This window comes from Equus asinus, chromosome 24, assembly GCF_041296235.1.
Source record: "Equus asinus isolate D_3611 breed Donkey chromosome 24, EquAss-T2T_v2, whole genome shotgun sequence".
In the NCBI taxonomy this organism is placed as follows: Eukaryota; Metazoa; Chordata; class Mammalia; order Perissodactyla; family Equidae; genus Equus; species Equus asinus.
This window is the reverse complement of record NC_091813.1, coordinates 69,687,069-69,708,870: the sequence shown is the minus strand read 5'-3', so window position 1 is coordinate 69,708,870 and position 21,802 is coordinate 69,687,069. Positions and strand designations below refer to the sequence as shown.

Here is a 21,802-nt window from a genome sequence, read left to right as displayed (position 1 = left end):
GAAATTCTAGCTGGGACTCAAGCACCAGAAACGTCTAATTTTCTAAGCAGCCCTCTGTGGCTATAAATTCCAAGGAGAGAGAAACAGGGCCTGGAGTCGCTGAAGGAACTTTACTGGAGAGCCAGGAGACGTGAGAATAAGACAAACATTCGCCTCTCTTACCACTCTTCAGTGAGAGAGAAGCACATCTTAAAAATGAATATATTGGAAAGGTGTGTACCAGATTAGAAATAATTTTAGACATACAAGGGAGGGCAGCATGACAGTGGGCACCGGATCTGGATCCCTGCTCTGATACCCCCAGACTGAAGCTTTACGAGTAGCTTAGTCTCTGAGCCACAGTCTCCTCGTGTGTAAAGCAAGGCTGTGACAGGTCTTGGCAAATTACTGTATGATAATGTGTTGTACAAATACAAACCTCATGGCAATGTGGGAATTAAATACCTCCCCCCGAATCAACATTAAATCAAAACAAATCCTTAGTTTCATAAGATGCCCAGCTGTTGTTATGTGAAATCTCTCCAAGAGTCAACATAAGCGATTTTTATTTAGCAAGTTCTCAAACTTGTTCTTATCCTCTGTGTTAAGGGACTACTGAGTTACATAATGAGTGGAACACTACAGCAAGAATAGTTGCTACCTCTGCTGGGGGCTTAAATATGTGATTACAGTACGTCATAGATAGATATACATATAAATATACATGTAGCTGTAGATAGAGATCTAAATTTCCATAGGATTATTTTCATTCTCTAAGATGTCAACTTTGCTGAGTAATTGTTCAAAACAGGGAGAAATGGCATGCTGGCAGTCACTACCTCTTTAAATGGAATGATTTCTTTTCATATTCCAGCATTTTAGATTTCTCCAGATAGCAGCTCCATAAAATATTAATAGGTATTTCCTAGAAAAACAGGATCTGTGGTTAAATATTCTTGGGAAATGATTGACTGAGCAAAACTAAATATGTATTTTTTGTAGGCTGTTTTGGAACCTTTAATATGCTGTTCACAGTGGATCTCCAAGATCCAAGGGGAGGAAATAATATGTAAGATTTCCCTTGTTTGTTGTTATAGGAGACTATCATAGTGAGTATTGGTTATCCGATGTGGCTATCAGAGTGGTTATCCAATGCTGTGTAACAAACAGTCCCAAAACTTAGTGGCTTAAAACGACAAACACAGTATCTCACAGTTTCAGTGTCGGGAGTCAAGGCCCGGCTTCACCAGGTCCTCTGGCTCAGGGTCTCTCACAGCCCAAGTGTTGGGTGGGGCTCTAGTTGTCCCAAAGCTGGGCTAAGAAAGGATCCACTTCCAAGCTCATGGAAGTGGTTGTTGGCAAGATCCAGTTCTTCACAGACTGTTGGAACAAGGTCCCCAGTTTCTTGCTGGCTGTTGGCTGAAGGCTCCCCTCCCATGTGGGTTTCTCTACAGCTTAGCTCACACAATGTCAGCTGGCTCCCACCCAAGCAAGCAAGTGAGATGAAAGAGAGGGGAGGCAGGACAGAAGTCAGAGTCTTTGTGTAACATAATCTCAGAAGTAATACCACCACTTTTTGATTGGTCAGAGCAGGGGTCAGCAAATATGGTCGTCAGGCCACAGTCGCCACCCATCTTCTCTTTTTTCTTTTTTTGGTAAGGAAGATAGGCCCTGAGCTAACATCTGTGCCAATCTTCCTCTATTTTGTATGTGGGACACTGCCACAGCATGACCTGATGACTGGTGTGTAGGTCCATGCCTGGGATCTGAACCTGAGAACCCGCGAACCCTGGGCTGCTGAAGCGGAGCACGCAAACCTAACCACTACACCACAGGGCTGGCGCCTTGCCACCCATTTTTGTAAATAGTTTTATTGGAACATAGCTAATGACATTTATTCACAACATTGTCTATGGTTGCTTTTATACCACAACAGCAGAATTGAGTAATTGGGAGGAAGACCATATGGCTCACAAAGCCAAAAGGATTTACTACCCGGCCCTTTACAGAAAAAGTTTGGCAACCCTCCCTGCAAGTCTAGCTCACACTTGAGGGGCGGGGACACCAGGGATGAACACCAGGAAGCGGGGCTCATTGGGAGCCATTCTAGAAGCTGCCTCTCACTGACTAGGCACTTGGCAAGTAACTGCTGAATAAGTAAATGAATAATTGTTCACATCTACCAATTTTCCACATCAAAGGGCTGAAAAGCAAGTTACTAGCTAAGAAAAAGCCAAATTCCTTCACTGATGATTAGGATTTGACAACTGTGTCACAACTCTGACAATTTATCAATTTGTGTTATCTTAGTAATTTCCATCATGTTAAATGAGTTAGATGGTAAAATAGCTTAGAATAAAATTAGTATGTAGATCTTACAGATTATTCTTTCATGACATCAGCAAATTGGAAGAAAGGGAAGTGTTTTAGGGCACTCATTTGAGATGAGAGTTCATTCTGGGGCAAGAATACTTGTGAATTATGTTTACGATATGGTGGTCAGCAATATCTTCTAATGCCAGAAAGACTCAAACCTAAGTGTACAAAACCAAATTCTCATCCATTTTTCATCTTTTCTGTGTCCTTTCTCCAAAAGCCAAAATATTGTACTAAGAAGTTCTTCCTTGACCACTAGGATTTCTCTTGTTCTTATATTAGTGTGTCCCTCCTGGTAAAGAAAATATCTGGCTGCTGCCTCGCTTACAGCCTAGTTTTCCAACGAATGACAACTCCAGTGTGGGTGATGCAAACGGGGGACCTGTTTCTTGTCTCACTCTGTAAAACAAGGGCTCCAAATGTTTCTAAAGTTTTCGCATGAAGGGAATAAAATAGGAGATCCCCCTATCAGTGGTTCTTCTCATTTGTAACTGGATCCAAGAAACACAGTAAGTTACAAAATCAAAGTCGGCAGGAGGCCATGTAATAAAAGCTATGAGTTGCTGTGAACCTTAATAGACATGACGTCAGGTGTTCTGTTCTGATACTTATGGCAAGACTTATTAATAAGTACAGCATGAGTTCTTTTAAAAGGAATATTTAGAAGTACCATGGTTTTAATTATTTGTCTTATTTATCAAATCTTATCATATTAGCTCTTAGAGCGCTACAGTTCTAACGACGAATTGTATTTGCGGCAGATATTTTGTATTTCTCCTTCGCTACCCCCTCAACTTTCCCGCCCCTACTCCCGGTTTTGGACTCCACAACAGGAAAGAGTGAGAACTGGCAGAAGGAGGGCAGTTGGTGTGAGCCAAGGTGGAGTCCTATGAAAATCAGTGTTTTCCAAGGTGCTCCATAACCCGACTTCATCTCTATTCCAAATGACTGCTCGGGAGGAGAGAGAGCCCAACTCAAACCTGACCCTACGCAGAGATCGCTTTTGTAGCTCCCCAAGGCCCCTTCAGTCTTTTGGATGATTACGAAGCTGCTCAGATTCTCCAAGGTCATGGACGGGGAGCCCAGTGCCGCGCCCCAGCGCTGCCTATGGTCTTCCCGAGGCTGCATGGGGAAACTAAACCGTCCCGGGCCCTGTGCAAAAGATGCGGGGCCCAGAAGCCAGGGGCTTTACCTCCGGGAAGTGGCCGAGAGACCGGCGTGCGGCTGCCTCCTCGCGGGACGGGACTGAAAGCCACAGCAAGGCCTCCGCGCAGCGGAGAGACGGGTGGGGCGGGCAGCGCGTCGTCTCCATAGGGACCCTCAGCTCACCGCGCCCCGCCCCTCCGTCTCCATGGGGACCCTCAGCTCACCGCGCCCCGCCCCGCCGTCTCCATGGGGACCCTCAGCTCACCGCGCCCCGCCCCGCCGTCTCCATGGGGACTGCAGCACACAGGCCGCGCCAGGTCGGCAGCGCGCGGTCTCCATAGGGACCTGCGTGGTCGCCCGGGCATTAGCGGCTGGAATGCCTAGAAGCCGGTTGGCCGCGGACCAAGCTCTGAGCGCCGGGCTCTGCGCGGGCCACCACGCACGGGCCACCCTCTCCACGGCCGCGCTGGAGTCATTCCTCCTTTGTCACCCTCCCTTCCGCGGTGGGAGCCCGCACGTCATTGCTCCTTCCAGAACCTCTGACAAAGCCGAACAGAGGGGTCAGACAGCAGGCTGCGAGACACAAGAGGAAACCTGGACACTGAGGCCAACGTTTGCTTGGTCTCAAAGAAAGCCAGGAATTTTAAGGACTTGTGATGGGAAAGTGGGATTTCTTGTCTAGCAAATCCTCAGAATATTTTAATACTTATTATTGCCTATTTTCGCATTACACAGGTACCAAAACAACACCCATCCTCATTAGTTTGCAAAGACTCTGGTCAAAATGCCTTTAAGTATTTATTGTGAAGCTGTTTACACTTCTTCTTTTATATGTAGATGAATAGTTATCGCCTTAAAAAAACGTTCACAATATGAAAAGCAGGTTGGGAAACCATAAGAATAGTACTATCTAATTTTTGTAAATAAAGTGTAAGAACTCTAAAAGTATGTACACAAAAATGTTAAATGGTTTGCTCTGCTAGTACTTTAAAAAAATCTGTAAAAAAATCTGCAATTAAAATTTTTCTATAATATACAATATCTATATAATAAATTTTATTCTAGTACAGTTTTATTCTAATCCAAACACTCCATGTTGCCTCTGTTGCCTTTAACATATGTTTAAGTTGTGTGAAAGGATACAAATTAGGTAAGCTAAAATTTTGTTCCTGGGACCCACATGGGGCCCCTTGAGAGAAAGAACAAATGAATAAACCAGACCACTCTATTGCTCTGTCTCTAATCCATGGGAAACAGCATTGGCTTTACTCTGTCTCAGGACCCATCCAAGAAAAACACATCACATGGCAGTTTCCTTTTGCTCTGTCAGACAGTAGAATGCTGTACCCCCTGGAATCCATATTCTCTCAGCCCAGCAGAAAAGTTCTGAAGCTTGCATTTAATTTCTGGTGATTTTATCATTTCTAAAAGGAGTATTAAAAAGACCAAGTAAATTGACCAAAATTCATTGAACTCAGAATGCCAAAAACTACTAAAATCGAGATCTTTTTCTCTATCATTCAATAAGTCCTCAGCCTCCCCATTTCCTATTAGGTGCTTGTTTCTGTGGCCTGGAAACAAGGAGGAAGAAGCATGGGCCTCTACTACAAGGTGAAAGCAACTGAGCTATGAACAGATAAACCAAATGTGGTATATCCATAGAATGAAATATGATTCAGCCATGTAAAGAAATGAAAAACTGATAATGTTACCACATGGATAAACCTTGAAATCTTGAAAACGTCATGCTAAGAAGCCAGTCGCAAAAGACCATATATTATATGATTCCAGTTATAGAAAATGTCCAGAATTGGCAAATCCATAGAGGCAGGAGGTAGATTACTGGTTGCCAAAGGGCGAGGGGTTTAGGAAGTGGGAAGTGACTGCTAATAGATTTCTTTTTGGGGTGATCAAAATGTTCTAGAATTAGATTATCGTGATGGGTGCACAACTCTGTGAAATCTACTAAAAGCCAGTGAATGGTATACTTTAAAATGGTAAATTTTTACACTAACAACGAAGTAGCAGAAAGAAAAATTAAGACTACAATCCCATTTACAACTGCAACAAAAAGAATAAAATACCTAGGAATAAACTTAACCAAAGAGATGAAAGACCTGTATGCTGAAAACTATAAAACACTGTTGAAAGAAATAGAAGACAAAGAAATGGAAAGAGAATTCCCTGCTCTTGCGTTGGAAGAACTAACATTGTTAAAATGTCCATACTTCCAAAAGCAATCTACAGATTCAGTGCAATCCCTATCAAAGTTCCAACAACATTTTTCACAGAAATAGAACAAAGAATCCTAAAATTTATATGGAACAACAAAAGACCTTGAACAGCCAAAAGAATCCTGAGAAAAAAGAATGAAGCTTGAGGTATCACAGTCCCCAGCTTCAGAATATACTATAAAGCGATAGGAATCAACAGTATGGTACTGGCACAAAAATAGACACACAGATCAATGGAACAGGATCGAGAGCCCAGAAATAAACCTCCAAATTTCTGGACAGCTAATTTTCAACAAGGGAGCCAAGAACATACAATGGAGAAAGGAAAGTCTCTTTAACAAATGGTGTTAGGAAAACTGGACAGCCACATGCAAAAGAATGCAAGTTGACCATTATCCTATACCATGCACAAAATTAACTCAAAGTGGATTAAAGACTTGAATGTAACACCTGGAACCATGAAACTTCTAGAAGAAAACATAGGCAGTATGCTCTTTGACATCAGTCTTAGCAGCATATTTTCAAGCACCATGGCTGAGATGGCAAGGGAAACCATACAAAATCAAACTAAAAACCTTCAGCAGAGCAAAGGAAACCATCAACAAAATGAAAAAGACAATCCAACGACTGGGAGAAGATATCTGCAAACCATTTATCTGATAAAGGGTTAATATCCACAATAAACAAAGAACTCATACATCTCAACAACAAAAAAACTAACAACCCAATTAAAAAATGAGCAAGAGGTCTGAACAGACATTTATCCAAAGAAGATATATAGATAGCCAACAGGCATATGAAAAGATGTTCAACATCATTAATTATCAGGGGATGCAAATCAAAACTACAATGAGATATCACCTCATACTCATCAGAATGGCTATAACTGATAAGAGAGGAAACAATAAGTGTTGGAGAGGATGTGGAGAGAAGGGCACTCTCATACTCTGCTGGTGGGAGTGCAAAGTGGTGCAGCCACTATGGAAAACAGTATAGAGGTTCCTCAAAAAATTAAGAATAGATCTACCAACTGATCCAACTATTCCACTGCTGGGTATTTATCCAAAGAACTTGAAAACAAGAATGTGTAAAGATACATGCGCTCCTATGCTCACTGCAGCATTATTCACAATAGCCAAGACTGGGAAGCAGCCTAGGTGCCCATCAAGGGACGAATGGATAAAGATGTGGTATTTATACAGTGGAATACTACTCAGCCATAAGAAATTATGAAATCTGGCCATTTGTGACAACACGGATGGACCTTGAGGGCATTATGCAAAGCTCAATATGTCAGAGGGAGAAAGTCAAATACCCGTATAATCTCACTCAGAAGGCGACAACAACACACACACACACACACACACAGGTTGGACTGGTGGTTACAGAGGGGAAGAGGGAGGGAGAAGGGTGGAAGGGGTGATGAGGCACCTGTGTGTGGTGATGGATGGTAACTAGTCTGTGGGTGGTGAGCGTGATGTAATCTACACAGACATTGACATATAATGATGTACACCTGAAATTACATGTTATAAACCAATGTTACCACAGTAAAAAAAAAGACGTATCTAAACAGCTCAAAAAAAAAGAAATTAGTAGATTTTATGGTGTATGAATTATTATTTCAATAAAGGTGTTTGAAAAGGGTGATGAAGCTAATGTTTGCTGAACAGTATTGGTGTCAGTTATTGTGCTAAGCATCTTACTCACACTTTTTTGCTTCCTCCTCATAATAATCACTAGGAGTTGGTTATTAACCTTATTTTCTACATTAAAAACAAAAGTTAAACTGAAAGAAACTGAGTAAATGTAAATAAACACAAAGCTAGGGAGCAGAATGGGATTCAAATCAAGGCCTAACTTTAAAGCCCACACTCTTTTCATTATACCAATATTTAAATGTACACAAGGTGCAAATTTACCAAAAATACAGAACGTCAAATTTTATAAACAGTTTACTTTTGAGGATTGAACCCTTGTATTTGCAGATGGAAAACTACAGGTTTCTTCAAAAAGAAAGATAGAGACTAATTTAAAACAATCACTTTATTAAAAATAGCGAATTTCACAAATACTCATTTAACATTTTGTTGTCACTGGCCACCGGAAAACACAGCAGCATGTGTAGTGATTGTCTAATGTAAACGGAAGCTGGGCCGCCACAAAAAGCCTGTGCATCACACACTTGTGATCAACACTGGACTAAGTCTGTGGGCTCACGAAGGATGGATCCTGCAGCCCGATCGACTATGTTTAGCACAACGCATTTCAAGTATAATTCCATAAGGCAACAACATAAAGCAGAGCAGTACAACCCCTGCATCACATTTCCTGATTAAGCCTCGAGAAGGCCTAGCCTCCAGTTACGGTGAATTAGAGCAAGTCACATTTACTAAAAGCAGTATGAGAAAACCACCATTGCACTTGCATTTCAGTTGCTTTAATTCCTTGTTGTGGAAGATGATTCTGCTACTGGATTCAGCTGGAAAAATAAAGCATACTGCTTTTCTTCAAACCACAAGAAAGCAACTGTTGTTTCATTTTAGCTGGCAGAAGTATTTGGAACATCTTGTGCGTCTGCCAAATGGAGTTTTTGTCTGGATTCATCAGTTAAGAAGATTTTCTATAATGAGTACTTCTTTTAAATTTCTGGAAGTTACACTCTGGAGCTAAGAGACAGAGGTATTAAAAAAACCAAATACGTTTAAAGGGGAAGCACCTATGTTGCTACTGAGAAACTTGGATGTGATAAGACAGTTTTTAAACGTAGTGAAGTAATTATACCATATCTAGAATTTTGAAGACTTTAAAAAAAATCACTGAATCAAGACTATGTTCCAGGTTTTAATAGAACATAGGATTATTTTAATGCAGCAAGAATCATTTTCAGGGTAAGGAGCTGATTAGGGGCAAAATATGAAACCTTACTGGATCTAAAAAGTATTCATCTGAGAAGACAATACCACTTTATCATCCTTGGGCAAACAACTTCTTTGTAAAAGTCAAAAATAAAATAAAATCATCATAGCTCGAAAACCTTTCCTATAATCCTCTGAATTACTTGAGAAGATTGGAAATAGGACGGAATTCCTGCACTCATTCCCTTCCCTTGTCACCATCATTCCCTTTCACATTCCTCTTTGATCTCTACGATCCACCTGCAGCCTATTTATTCAAGACAATTCAAACAATGATATAGATACATCAAGGACAGCTAAATGCTAGGAATACACATATAGCAGAAGTTGCAAAAATGTACACACACGAGTACTGCCATCAAAGACATGCTTATCCAGTTGGAAGGCTGAAATTGAACACACAGAAATCAGCAGATAACGAAATAAGGCAGAATATTAGTTCGGTCAGCTTCAGTGTTATTTGATAAGGAGAAGGGGGAGGCCAGAGTATCTCTAGTAGGAAGTACAACCTGAGCAAAGGAATTAAGGTGAGCACAAACATGTGCTCTTGGGCATCCAAAGAACCAGCCTGGGAGGAAGGCAAAATAATACAGGAAGTATAGGTTGTGGTCAAATTATTGAGAACCTGTAGAATATGTGACATGATAAAAAAAAACTTGGTAAGAAACATGAATGGCAAGATGAAAGTGATGTTTAGCAAGAATAATTGAGTGGCAATGTCTGAAGTCTACAGGAGCATGGTCCAGTAGAAATATAATGCAAGCCACAGACCTAATTTTAAAAATATATTTTATTTATACTAATAATCAGAAAATTATCATTTCAACATGTAATCATTATGAAAAATACTGAGATGTTTTACATTCTTTTTTCGTACTAAATCTTTGAAATCAGGTGTGCATCTGATACTTACAGCACATTTCAACCCAGATAGCCACATTTCCAGTGCTCAGTAGCTACATGGCTGGCGGCTGCCGTATTAGACGGGGCAGCTCTAGAGCTGGAACAGAAATTTGAAAGGTTATAGAATCAGGGGATGAGGGTAGAGCATGAAGGAGGAATAAAAGGCAGAAGTGATGTCTGACAACTAGCTGTGATTCAGAGACGGCAGATCATGTTAAGTTCATGTCCAGTCTCCATGCAGATAGTGCCAGGGTTGAGTAGCAATGTCTGCTACGGTCATGGAAGGGATTTTTAAACAATCTTGGAGACTAAAATAACAGAAGTTTTGATGAGAGAGGGAAATTAGGAGGGAAAAGTTTGAGTACAGGCAGAATATTTATCACAGATGAGGAAATGAGGGTTGCCAGACTTTGCTCAAGGTTACACAGCTGCTAACCAGGATTTGAAACCAAGCAATCCAGAGCCCCTGCTCTTTTTATTCTATCATGTTGCCTTGTTTAACTGTGGTGGACGAATTGAGGAAAGTGGTGAGACAAAGAAGTCTAAATGCTTAACAAAAACTCAAGTAAGAGGATAGGAGATACTTAAATGTCATAGCTATAGAAAGACTATAAACCTTAGGACGAATATAAAGAAAAGAACAAAGAACCAGGAACTACTCCTAAGAAAAGCCCTCTCATTAACTCATATCTTACCCCTGTATTTAAGCCTTTCTCGGCAACATTAACCTCCCCACATTTTATGTAGCTTCTCAAAACCTTATTTTCTTCATCTGTAACATGGGGAGTAGACCACCAACTACTTCCACGGGTGGGACCAAAAGGGACAGTATGTGTAAAACCCTTTACAAAATACTTGGCAAATAGTAAGTCTTCAATAAAGATTAGCTATTAATTGCTATTACTAGATTTGTATATACTTTATCTCTTCATTGTTGTTACTGTACAATTCGGCAATTAATAACACTATATGCATAGCCATAATAGTAATTTATATATATATTTTATATAGTTTGGAAAATTTTCACATACACATCATTACATACAGCAATTACCCCATACTACAGAAGACACTCTGAGATGTTAACCAATCTGCACAAGTTACATTATCAAAATGTGGAACCAAATTTCAAAGATCAAATCTCTTGACTCTACAATCTCATTATGTGGTTCAAAGGGATGTCTTCTCTCTCAAGGAATTTTATAGGCAGGATCACTTCTTATTGTTCTTATATATTTCACATTGTGCCTATCACTATGCTCAAAAATATATTTTGAAAAGTTCCTGAGATAATTGCTCTAATAAATATCAAAACCTGAATATTTTATTTGTGCCTTGGTGGTTTCCCTGAAGCTACCCCTATAATATACTTTTTTATGCATCTAAAATATTCTATGTAATGATACTAAATTAAGCATAGTATATTATGTCTGCATATCCAACTGCCATTTACCCTAAGAATCTAAGATTCAAGATAATTTATATGGCAACTAGCCTAATTCTCAATTCTTTTGATCAAAAAATTTTCTTTCAATTTGTTTAAAAAACCCCAAAACAATACAAAGCAAAGCAGAACAAACCAGAAACAAAATTTCAGCATACAAAACAACTAAAACTTCTATTTGGAAACCAAACGGGAAGAGAAATGGCCCCAGTAAATAATAGTAGGTGTCTCTGTTCACTTGACTGGGACTATTCACCAGAAATTATAATTTGTAAACTTTCACTGTTGATATTAGGCAAAGGATACATGGAAGAATTCAGTTCTTCTAACTGTAACACAAAGAAACAAATTTAATTTTTATTTTTATAAGGTAAATATCTCAAGTAGATAAATGTTTACACATCTAAATAATTTTTCATTTAAGCTTCAAGTGAAAAAGCAAAATATTACAGAAAACACTTTCCAAAAATTTCCAGGATGGGAAATTCACTTATGCAAAATAATTACAAAGTAGCTTTAGCATTTATGAAACAAGAATATGAGAAGAGAATTAAACCAGATGATAAAAACTGGAGTTTTATAAGTATTCTTAAAACCGTGCATAACTATAATCATTTTTAATGACAGTTTTTAAAAGAAAAAAGTTACCATTTTAATGATCAAAATCTTTAAAACCTTTATGAATTACAAAAAGATTTCACATGACACTCAGTTTTCAGTATGGGGTAGAATTAGTTACCCATAGTTTACAGAGGGAAAAATCTTAGAGAAATTTTAACCCTAAATTGTCCAAAGTTACACAGTAATAACCCAAATGCAGACCCTGGACTAAACAAAGTCTTTCTGGTTTCATTTGACGTTATATTCATCATACCACAGTCACTCTTCTAAATGTATTGCAAATTAAGCTTATATTTGTTAAAAGGAACTGGTAAAAGGAAATATTTGTAAGACTGAATATGACAGACTTGAAATCAAATGCATATGCTTGAAATTTTTAAAGTATGGGCTTATAATTTCCCTCACATTTACTCATTCAAAAGATCAAAGCAACAGAAATTAACCCTTTTTGTCACTGGTAAATATGGAAACTATTCTGAAACTGAAATATATTGAATTCAATTTTTCTTTATTTTTGTTCCAAAAAATGTTTAAAGAGGCAAATTTACGTGATTAATACTTCTCAGTATGAGAATCATACGTGGTGTTATGGGATGAATTGTGTCCTCCAAAAATTCGTATGTTTTAGTAACCCCAATACCTCAGAATGTGAGCATGTTTGGGGAGATGAGGTCTTTACAGAGGTAATTAAGTTAAAATGAGGTCACTAGGCTGGGCCCTAATGCAAACGACAGGGTCGTTACAGGAAAAGGAAATTTGGACACAGGCAGCACGCAGAGAGGGAGAATGCCGTGAGAACATGAAGACGACCATCTACGAGCCAAGGAGACAGGCCTCAGAAGAAACCAAGGCTGCCGATACCTTGATCTCCAACTCTGGCCTCCAGGACTGTGAGAAAGTGAATGCCTGCTGTTTAAGCCACCTAGTCGATGGTATTCTGTCATGGAAGCTCTAGTAAGCTAATACACATGGAAGTGTACTAAGTTACCATAACACCAAATACAGTTGTGCATTTAAAATAATTCACTACCATCTGAGTAAATAAGACAAAACGTATGAATCATGTCAGGATCTTTTGACATACTATCTTCTTGGGTTTTTTTTGTTAGTTTTTTTTTTGAGGAAGATTAGCCCTGAGCTAACATATGCCATCAATTCTCCTCTTTTTGCTGAGGAAGACTGGCCTTGAGCTAACATCCATGCCCATCTTCCTCTGTGGTATGTGGCGTGGAAGATTAGCCCTGAGCTAACATATGCCATCAATTCTCCTCTTTTTGCTGAGGAAGACTGGCCTTGAGCTAACATCCATGCCCATCTTCCTCTGTGGTATGTGGCGTGGTGGGACGCCTACCACTACGCCATGGCTTGACAAGTGGTGCGCAGGTCTGCACCTGGGATCCAAAGTGGCAAACCCAGGCCGCGGAAGCAGAATGTGTGAACTTAACTGCTGCATCACCAGTCGGCCCCAACATACTATCTTCTACATGTTAAGATCTTACCATACATGTGCAGAAGTGAATATTTCACTTTTAGATTTGACAGCATTCTCAGAATATATGCTTAGATGTAAACATGATAATTTCCTTGGAATACATTTATTTAAAAAAAAGAGTAAAATACAACATGGATGAAACTTGAAAACATTACACTAAGTGAAAGAAACCAGACATAAAAGGGCATATACTGTCTCATTTCATTTATATGAAATATCCAGAACAGACAAATCCATAGAGACAGAAAGTAGATTAGTGGTTGCTAGGGGATGGGGAGAGGGGAGAATTAAGCGGTACAAGGTTTCTTTTTGGGATGATGAAAATGTTCTGTAATTAGTGATGATGTCTGTACAACATTGTGAATATACTAAAAACAACTGAATTCTATGCTTTAAAATGGTTAGAACAGGGAATTTTCTCTCAAAAAATTTTATTAAAGAAAGAATAAACAGAAAGAACTATACTCACATCAGACAGAAGCCTATCCAGATTGGAGTCACTGGCTGTTTTTCTCTTGTCCTCCGGAAGTTCCTCTAACTCCCCATAGAGCTCCAAATTCAGACGAGCTAATTTCTCCTGCATTCCCCGGACATGCTCCATCTGCTCAATGGAACATTCATTTCCTGGGGGAACATCCCAGAACATCACTAAAGATTAAGGTAGTTCAAACTAACTCTTTTGATGAAAAACTTTTAAGCTCTAGGTGCTCAAAAGAAATCAGTTTTCTTTCTTTTGTAAATTGCATCATTAATGACTGCATATTTTCTGTGTATAATTACAAATAAAATTTCTGACCAGGAAAACAACGACAATCTAAGAAATGACTGTGGGCACTAGAAAAAAAGTCAGATAGGGAAGTTTTTTAAAAAAACAAAATCATCCCTTAGGTAAAGAAAATATTTTTTTCAACAGTAATATCATCATATATAAAAGCAACAGCACCATCTAATCATGTTGAATTTGACAACTGCCACTTGAACTGAGTGACCCAACATCTTACAACAATCTGAGGGAAATTAAGATTCCTATAAGAACTTGAACCATGAATCATTTTGCCAATCAATTATGTATTCCTCCTTTAAGAAAGCGGTTAAGTTTGTACGTTCTGCTTCTCGGCAGCCTGGGGTTCACCGGTTAGGATCCCGGGTGTGGACATGGCACTGCTTGGCAAAAGCCACGCTGTGGTAGGCGTCCCACGTATAAAGTAGAGAAAGATGAGCATGGATGTTAGCTCACAGCCAGTCTTCCTCAGCAAAAAGAGAAGGATTGGCAGTAGTTAGCTCAGGGCTGATCTTCATCACAAAAAAAAAAAAAAAAGAAATATAAATGGAAGCATTTATGAAGCATGAAAAATATATCGAGGCATGAGAAACACAAAGTAACATTTTCAATTGTATACAGTACTGCAAGACAACTTAACTGCTAATGAACAGGTCTCACCTTACTCACTGACTGCAGTCCTCTGAGGGGGCCTCATCCGCCCAGAGCAACTAATATACATACATGGCATATATTTTCATACAGTTTAAGTACCGCCTCTGCAACCTCTTGACACTATCATTTTTTTCCAAAAAAACTTTGGTTTTCTCAAAGGGGTGGTAACAATATAAAGTAAAAATATGAAGAGGTAGAAATCACGAGAAGAGAAGAGAAGAGATTCAGAGGATGAATCCAGGTGACCTAACATGAGAACAACAGAAGCTCCAAAAGAATACAAAGGAACAGATGGAGGAGAAATAAATGAACGACAGAAAAAACATTTCTTGAGATGAAGGATGAGTTGGCAAAATGAAGGGCTTGTTGATTGCCAGGCAGGATTGATGAGAAAAGACTCAGTCCTAAGCGTATCCTGGTAAATGCCTACACTTTAAAGATAAAGGGGGCTGCCCCGGCCCAAATGGTTAAGTTCGCACTCTGCTCTGGCAGTCCAGGGTTTCGCTTGTTTGAAACCTGGGTGCTCATCAGGCCATGCTGAGGCAGCGCCCCACATAGCTCAACTAGAAGAACCTACAACTAGAATATACAACTATTTACTGTGAGGCCTTGGGGAGAAGAGAAAAAAAATGGGGGGCTTTGGGGAGAAGAGAAAAAAAAAGAAGACTGGCAACAGATGTTAGCTCAGGGCCAATCTTTAAAAAAATAAAATAAAATAAAAATAAAGATAAAATCTTTCAAGCATCGGGACAGAAAAAACATACCTACTAAGAAAGAATCAGACTGGCAATTGACTTCTCATCTGCAACCCTTATAGACAGCAAACTGACAAATAACAGACTTCAACCCAAGAACACAGGGCACACAGGAGCAGGTGCAGGAGGGGAATTGTGGAGAAAGCAAAGAAGTAAAGTGATCCAAAGATGAAACCTCAAGGGTGGGAGAGAAGACGGAGGTGAGAGGAAGGGAAGGTACTCTAAAGATACTGCCTTTCTGGGCTGGGCATAAAGCAAGGAGGGAGGGATATAATAAACATCTCTGTGTGACACACAGTGTGTTTTACTGTCTTCTTTTCAAATAATAGTATAACCAAGACTGGAAGGAAACCCAGCACTATGAGAAAAGACAGACATATACAAGTACACAAAAATCAAAGACTTTGACAAGGTTAAGTGTACCAAAACAAAGTCCACAACACAATAAATTTGGTTTAAAAAAAAACAAAAATGAAAACAAAACACAGAGGTCAGAGGGTATCTACAATATACAAAAGGCTCTCAACAATTAACAATAACAACAAAAGGATAAATAACCAAGTAGAAATTGGGTCAAGGTCCTGAAAAAAGCAACCCAACTGCTTAGCAAACATACATGGATATTCAAACCCAAGAGAAGTAAAAGAAAGCTCCTTCACACCAAATGCTGGCAAGAATTGGAAGACAGCTAATAACTACTGCTGGTGGGAATTCAGGGAAAGGGTTCTTCTGTAAACTGCTGATGGCAACTAGAAGCGCAATAGCTTTTTTGGAAAGCAATCTGGATATTTTTATTAAAGTTAAAACTACAGGGGCTGGCCCTGTGGCCGAGTGGTTAAGTTTACATGCTCCACTTCGGCGGCCTAGGGTTTCGCCGGTTCAGATCCCAGGTGCGGACATGGCAGTGCTCCTCAGGCCATGCTGAGGCGGCGTCCCACATGCCACAACTAGAAGGACCCACAACTAAAAATATACAACTATGTACTGGGGGGCTTTGGGGAGAAAAAGGAAAAATAAAATCTTCAAAAAACAAAAAAGTTAAAACTACATACATACTTTGATCCGGGAATCCCACTTACAGGAATCCACTCCAGAGAAATAAAAGCACTGGTATAAGGATACAGTGTATGTGTAAAAAGATGTTCACTACACCATCAAACTAGTGGCTCAAAACTGGAGACAAAGTCAATGCCCTTCAACAGGGAAATGGGTGAATAGACCAGGGTATATTCACAACCTGGAATATTATGTAGCCATTAGAAAAAAACCAACGAATTAGAGTTATAATAGGTGACCTGGAGAGATTTTAATCAAATATTGTTTAGTGAGGAAAGAAAGACACAGAAAAGTACATATAAGATACTATTTGTATAAAATCATGAAAATGAAAATCTTTGTATGCATGTTTCTATGTATCTGTACTATAACCCGGAGAAAAATATGAAAAGATTTACACCTGGTTTTTATTTATTTACTTTTTTTAAAGATTGGCACCTGAGCTAACAACGGTTGCCAATCTTTTTTTTTTTCCCTGCTTTTTTCTCCCCAAATCCCCCCCAGTACATAGTTGTATATATTTTAGTTGTGGGTCCTTCTAAACACCTGGTTTTTAACATGGTTATTTGGCTGGGATGAGGGAAGGTGAAGCCAATAGAGGGGGTAGGGAGAGGACTAGGGGGCCATGGAGCAAAAAAGTGAGGGAGGGAAAGACAGCACTTGACCCAATATGTTATGCTGATGACATTTATGCATCTGTGAGAGATTCTATATGTGTGCATTCCATAATTTTAAAGTTGCTTAAAAAATACAAGAAAATAATTTTATCATCAGAAAAAGCTTACAAAGTAAGTTGCAAGCTGAACATGAAAAATCTGACTACATACTTTGTGACTCATACAAAAATACCTACTCAGACTTTTTATTGAAACAATCAGTCAACTGTTCTTATATCTTCATGAAATAAAACCAGAATCTTTTATATTCGAAAGTCAGGAATCACGGGCAAGAAACAAGTTTAGACTTGTCATGATCTCCAGACTTTACAAAACTAAAACACTAAGTCTAAATTTTTAACTGATGAAGAATGTTCTTTTTCTTTGTTACACTTGCAAGACACTTGTTCCATAATAGTAATCCTAATTTAACGTTCCAACTAACTCTCCCTTTTTGAATAAAAGAAAATGGCACTTTTAAAAGGAATTGCAAAATACACACAGAAAATAGGATGCCAACATCCTGAAAAGAAAACAGTAATGAGAAACATCTATGCTTACCGAATGCTTGAAGTTTTCCTGAGTGGAAATCATTCAAAAGGCTTAGCAGGCCCCGCTCCATCTCCTGAACATCTGAGACGTCGGTGAGAAAGGAGTGCTGAATCGGAGTTGACTGAGCACCTTTTCCTTCTCCACCCTGAGGTCTGCTCTTTTCTTTCATCACTCTGCAAACAGGATGCAATAAAAAATTAATTGCATATGATTATCTTTAAAAAGAGATAATTATATCTTTTCAGGCTGTTCTAGATTAAGCAAAATTAATGAATTAAATGGAATTTTCCTTAAAAACAGGAAATCAGAACAAAACCAATACTAAATAAAAGCAGTAATTTTAAGCCAGAAATCCAAACAATAGGTTGTAAAAATCTCAAACTTATAACAGGTAAGGCATATAGAGAGTTTGACTAATACATTTATAAAATACGCTAATTCTCTGGATTGCAAAAAACTGAAAAGAGAATTAGTAAGTCTTCTTACTATCCTATGTTTCATATTTCATTTCTAGGTAAAATATATTACACCTTTCCCTTCTAAACTTTATCCTATCTGTTCCTTGGCTATCAGTTGTTCAACAAGCATAGGGACATACTAGCTGACACTATGCCAGATACTGGGTACACAAAGATGCACACAACATCAGTCACTGTTCCGAAGAGGCCCAGTCTAAGGCAAAAGGAAGACATATAAATTCATAATCACCATATGATGGAGTGCTAAAAACCCATTATCATCCTTGACACCTCCAACTTTCTAAGGCCCCCACAAGCAGTCATGAAGTCCTATTGATTATATCCACAAATATATCTCTAATCTCTAGTTCTTTCCTTCTCCACTGCCACTATCGTATCTCTTGAGTGAACTACTCCAACAGCTCCCCAGCTGGTCTTCCCATCTCTATGTGTTGTCTCTGATCTCTCTTCCCTCCCCACGGAGCAGCCAAGTCAATTTTTAAAAAGTAAAATCATTATTGGAATGTTCTTTTCCAAGTGTCTTTGGCTATGTCCCTCTGTGTCCTCAAAGAGAGCATGAGATCATCATCAAGGCAGCAATCTCGTCTTTTCTTCTGTGTAAACCCAATGGCTACAGAGTGCTATAAGCATTACTTCCTTAACTGACTCTCCATGATGAGCTTGCAATAGGAGATAAACTTATTCAATCATAATTGGAAAGATGACTGAGATTATGAAATGCTTTTCCTCTATGGATCTTATTTGCTTTCCAAATATCTAATACTTCAAAATACTTATAAATATGCAGCAGTAATATATAACACATTTAAACTTGTCACTCCTGTTTCTTTAGAGCCTCAAGACAAATGATCTTCAACAAATATTAATAATGCTTACTTACTTTAGTGTTTTAAATTTCTTCTTTGAACTTTTCCTGTTTGAATTTTTACAATAAATACAAATGAATGAAAACAATGAAATCACTCTTTTTTTAAGAATAAAAACTACCAAAGCACAAACACTCAACTTAGTTTAAAAAAAAAAAAACATGTATATCTTTTTTCCTATTTCTGTCTAGCTCTTCAACTTTGTCTACAAGTTTTCTTGGTCTGTACTCTTTAATATGAGACAAGTAAGGGCCTTTGAACCAATCGTTCATTTTGCATTTTCTAATCTCTATAATCTTTATTAATTTTTTTCTAAGTCACATATTATCCGGCCTCAACTGTTTTAAAAGTCAAGCCAAGTGAAATAAATGTTATAAGAATTAGTGGATTTAGTATTTATTTTAATAGCATTTTGCTGTGATGATGTGAAAGAAAATAATTCACCTTTTTAACTTTGGTCGCTGTGAAGTTGACTGTGACGCAGGATTTGAAAATCCTGTGCTTTTGCTAACTGGAATGGCATTTTTTTTGGCATTAGCAACCTGAGTAGAGTGGGCACTAAAAGACTTAGGACTCCTCCTCTTCACTTTCCGTTCCTCCATTGTTTTAAGTTCCTTATTACACCAAGGGCAGCTTCTTATGACCTAAAGAAATACAGCAAAATTATACATGCATGCAACAATATGCCAAAATGAAAGAAGTTCAAAGACCCACTTCATAGGCTGAAAGAGGATCAAGAATTTCTGAGGTCATTAGACAAAGTCAGAACCAGGATCCCTTAAGTTTAACCTACCATCCTGTGTACAAAGAAGCCCTAAGTAGAACTGCCTGTTAGACAAAATGTTTTCCACCATTTTTTTATTCACTGATCTTACAAACATTTACCCACTTCCACTTGCCAGGCACTATTCTGGGCAGTGGGGAGATGGTACTGAAAAAGACAAGGTCCCTGCCCTCAAAAAGCCTACATTATAGAGTGGAACAATAGATTAAAAACAAACAAAACAGTCACATGATATTCCCAGCCAGACTCCAGCTTTTGGTGGCCTTTCAGCCTCCCCTTTAAAATGTATTCTCAGAACCAACTAGATTCAAACAGATGTATAATTGACAGGGGTATCTGCCTTTTAACTAGCAACTAGAAAACTCATTTCAACTACCAAGCAGAAACTCAGTTTCTGCCTAGGGATAATACTGATTCTAGTTCACTGATCACGTGAAGTTCTATAAAATTAAACCTGTTCCGAGACTATTCTGAATATACTTTCTCTACCTATTTCCAAGGAAACATGAAACTTTATTGTACGTTTAGTTTTGCTAGTATCAAAAATTACACTATGAAGTTACAGCTGGCCCTTCCATAAAGAATGTGTGTAAGGTCTTCCATTTATCCAGTACTTTCCCTTATTTTATGTATTAACCAGCTTTATTTTCCTAACAGCCTTCCATCTAAAAATATCATTCCACATTTCCTGTACATTCATGCATAATAATAAACTCTTAATTATACTGTTCCATGTGTCATAAGATGAAAAATTTATATGGCTATTTACTTCATCAGACTGTAAAGTGCCTTAGGAGCAAGAGGCCTTTTTTTGCATATTGCGTTGAATTTAATCAAGCTGTGACCATTCGAAAGGATTCAAATCCACTTATATCACTCCTAAAATAATTACTTGAGAATTTTAATGAAAACAGATTTTTTGCTACTATCTGAACTCAACGCCACTAGCACTGGAGTTTAAACCACTGAGCTCAGCTGGCTCAGGCGACTCAGACGCTGGAGCCATCAAGCCTCCAGAGAAGCAAAGGTTTTAAAGGAAAAGCTGCCATGCCCGGTCTCTAATCCCAGACACCAAGTGCATATCCGCTTAAATCTTGACTAACAATTTTTACTTTAAGAAGCATTTTTAGTAACAGAACAGACATTTTGGTGGTGTTTCAGCATGCAACGCAAATTAAATGGAACTTTAAGAAACACCAGAGACGACGAGATACCAGTCCTCCGAAGAGACAAGGATTTGTATACGTTTACGACACCCGTAAGCACACGGCCTTCAAACTTAATGACGCTAATAATACACATTTGGTGATACAAGAGAAAGAAAATAAGGCCTAGGAAGCACAGCAACGCAAATAAACCAACAGCGGTCTTAAGTAAGGCGTTGTGAAGGCCGGGGTCTGGAATTCATCAGGTTCTGGGCGGTAACATCTCGGCCGCGAGCGCACCGAAATCCTCCCTACGCACCGAGCCCAGGCCCTCGGAGGCGGCGGCCGGGGCACTGGCTCCCCGGCTCTCTCCGCGGCAGAGACCGGGACGGCGGCCCAGCAGGCCCTCGACTTCGCCGCCTCTCCCCAGCCAGCCGCGCCGGAGCGGGCAGCGGGCGGGGCCGACGGCGGACGCGGGGGGGCCCCTGCTTCCGCTTCCTACCTGCAGAAGAAGAGGCTCGGGGTCCGCCGCCACCTGCAAAGACCCCGAGCGTCCGAAGCCACCACCGCAGCCCGAGCCCGGGTCGCACCCCGGCCCCGACGCCGCCGCAGCCCCCTTTGTTTACGGAAGTGACGCAGGGAGGCGGGGCCTGCGTGACCCCGGCGCGCGCCTCGCCTCTTCCGGTGGTCGCAGCACCGCCCTCGTCTCAGTCCGCGGCACCGCATGGCCTCCTCCGCGCTGCCTCAGCGGTGGCTTCCGTGGGCGTGGAAGGGAGGACCCATGGCGGGGCCTTTATCTGGGGCCAAGGGCCCACAAGCAGCAGGGCCAAGGGATGTCGGCGGAGGTAGGAGCGAGAAATGGGGCCCCTCTCCGGAAGCTGCCCGCCCCTCGGCGAGCGTCCGCGCACTACAGGTCCCAGCGGGCTCTGCGGGAAGCTTGGCGGCGGAGCCGGGCGTCGCC

The 21,802-nt window shown here is 39.8% G+C and overlaps 2 protein-coding genes across 11 annotated transcripts in view; both read right to left on the bottom strand.

Annotated features, from left to right (window-relative positions):
* ECT2L (epithelial cell transforming 2 like) overlaps positions 1 to 7,616 on the bottom strand; it is a 108,727-nt gene extending 101,111 nt beyond the window's left edge. For all 10 annotated transcript variants that reach the window (XR_006517971.2, XM_070496341.1, XM_070496339.1 and 7 more), the window contains exon 1: positions 3,548 to 7,616. The gene's annotated coding sequence lies outside the window, so the exon portion shown is untranslated. The remainder of the gene's footprint in view (positions 1 to 3,547) is intronic.
* Positions 7,617 to 7,762: 146 nt separating this feature from the next.
* Positions 7,763 to 21,567, bottom strand: CCDC28A (coiled-coil domain containing 28A). The gene is given in 7 exon segments (XM_014864614.3): positions 7,763 to 8,332; positions 11,307 to 11,329; positions 13,583 to 13,737; positions 17,577 to 17,740; positions 19,357 to 19,556; positions 21,344 to 21,390; positions 21,393 to 21,567. Coding segments are annotated over 7 exon segments (819 nt in total). The 3' UTR covers positions 7,763 to 8,277.
* Between the last annotated feature and the right edge of the window lie 235 nt (positions 21,568 to 21,802).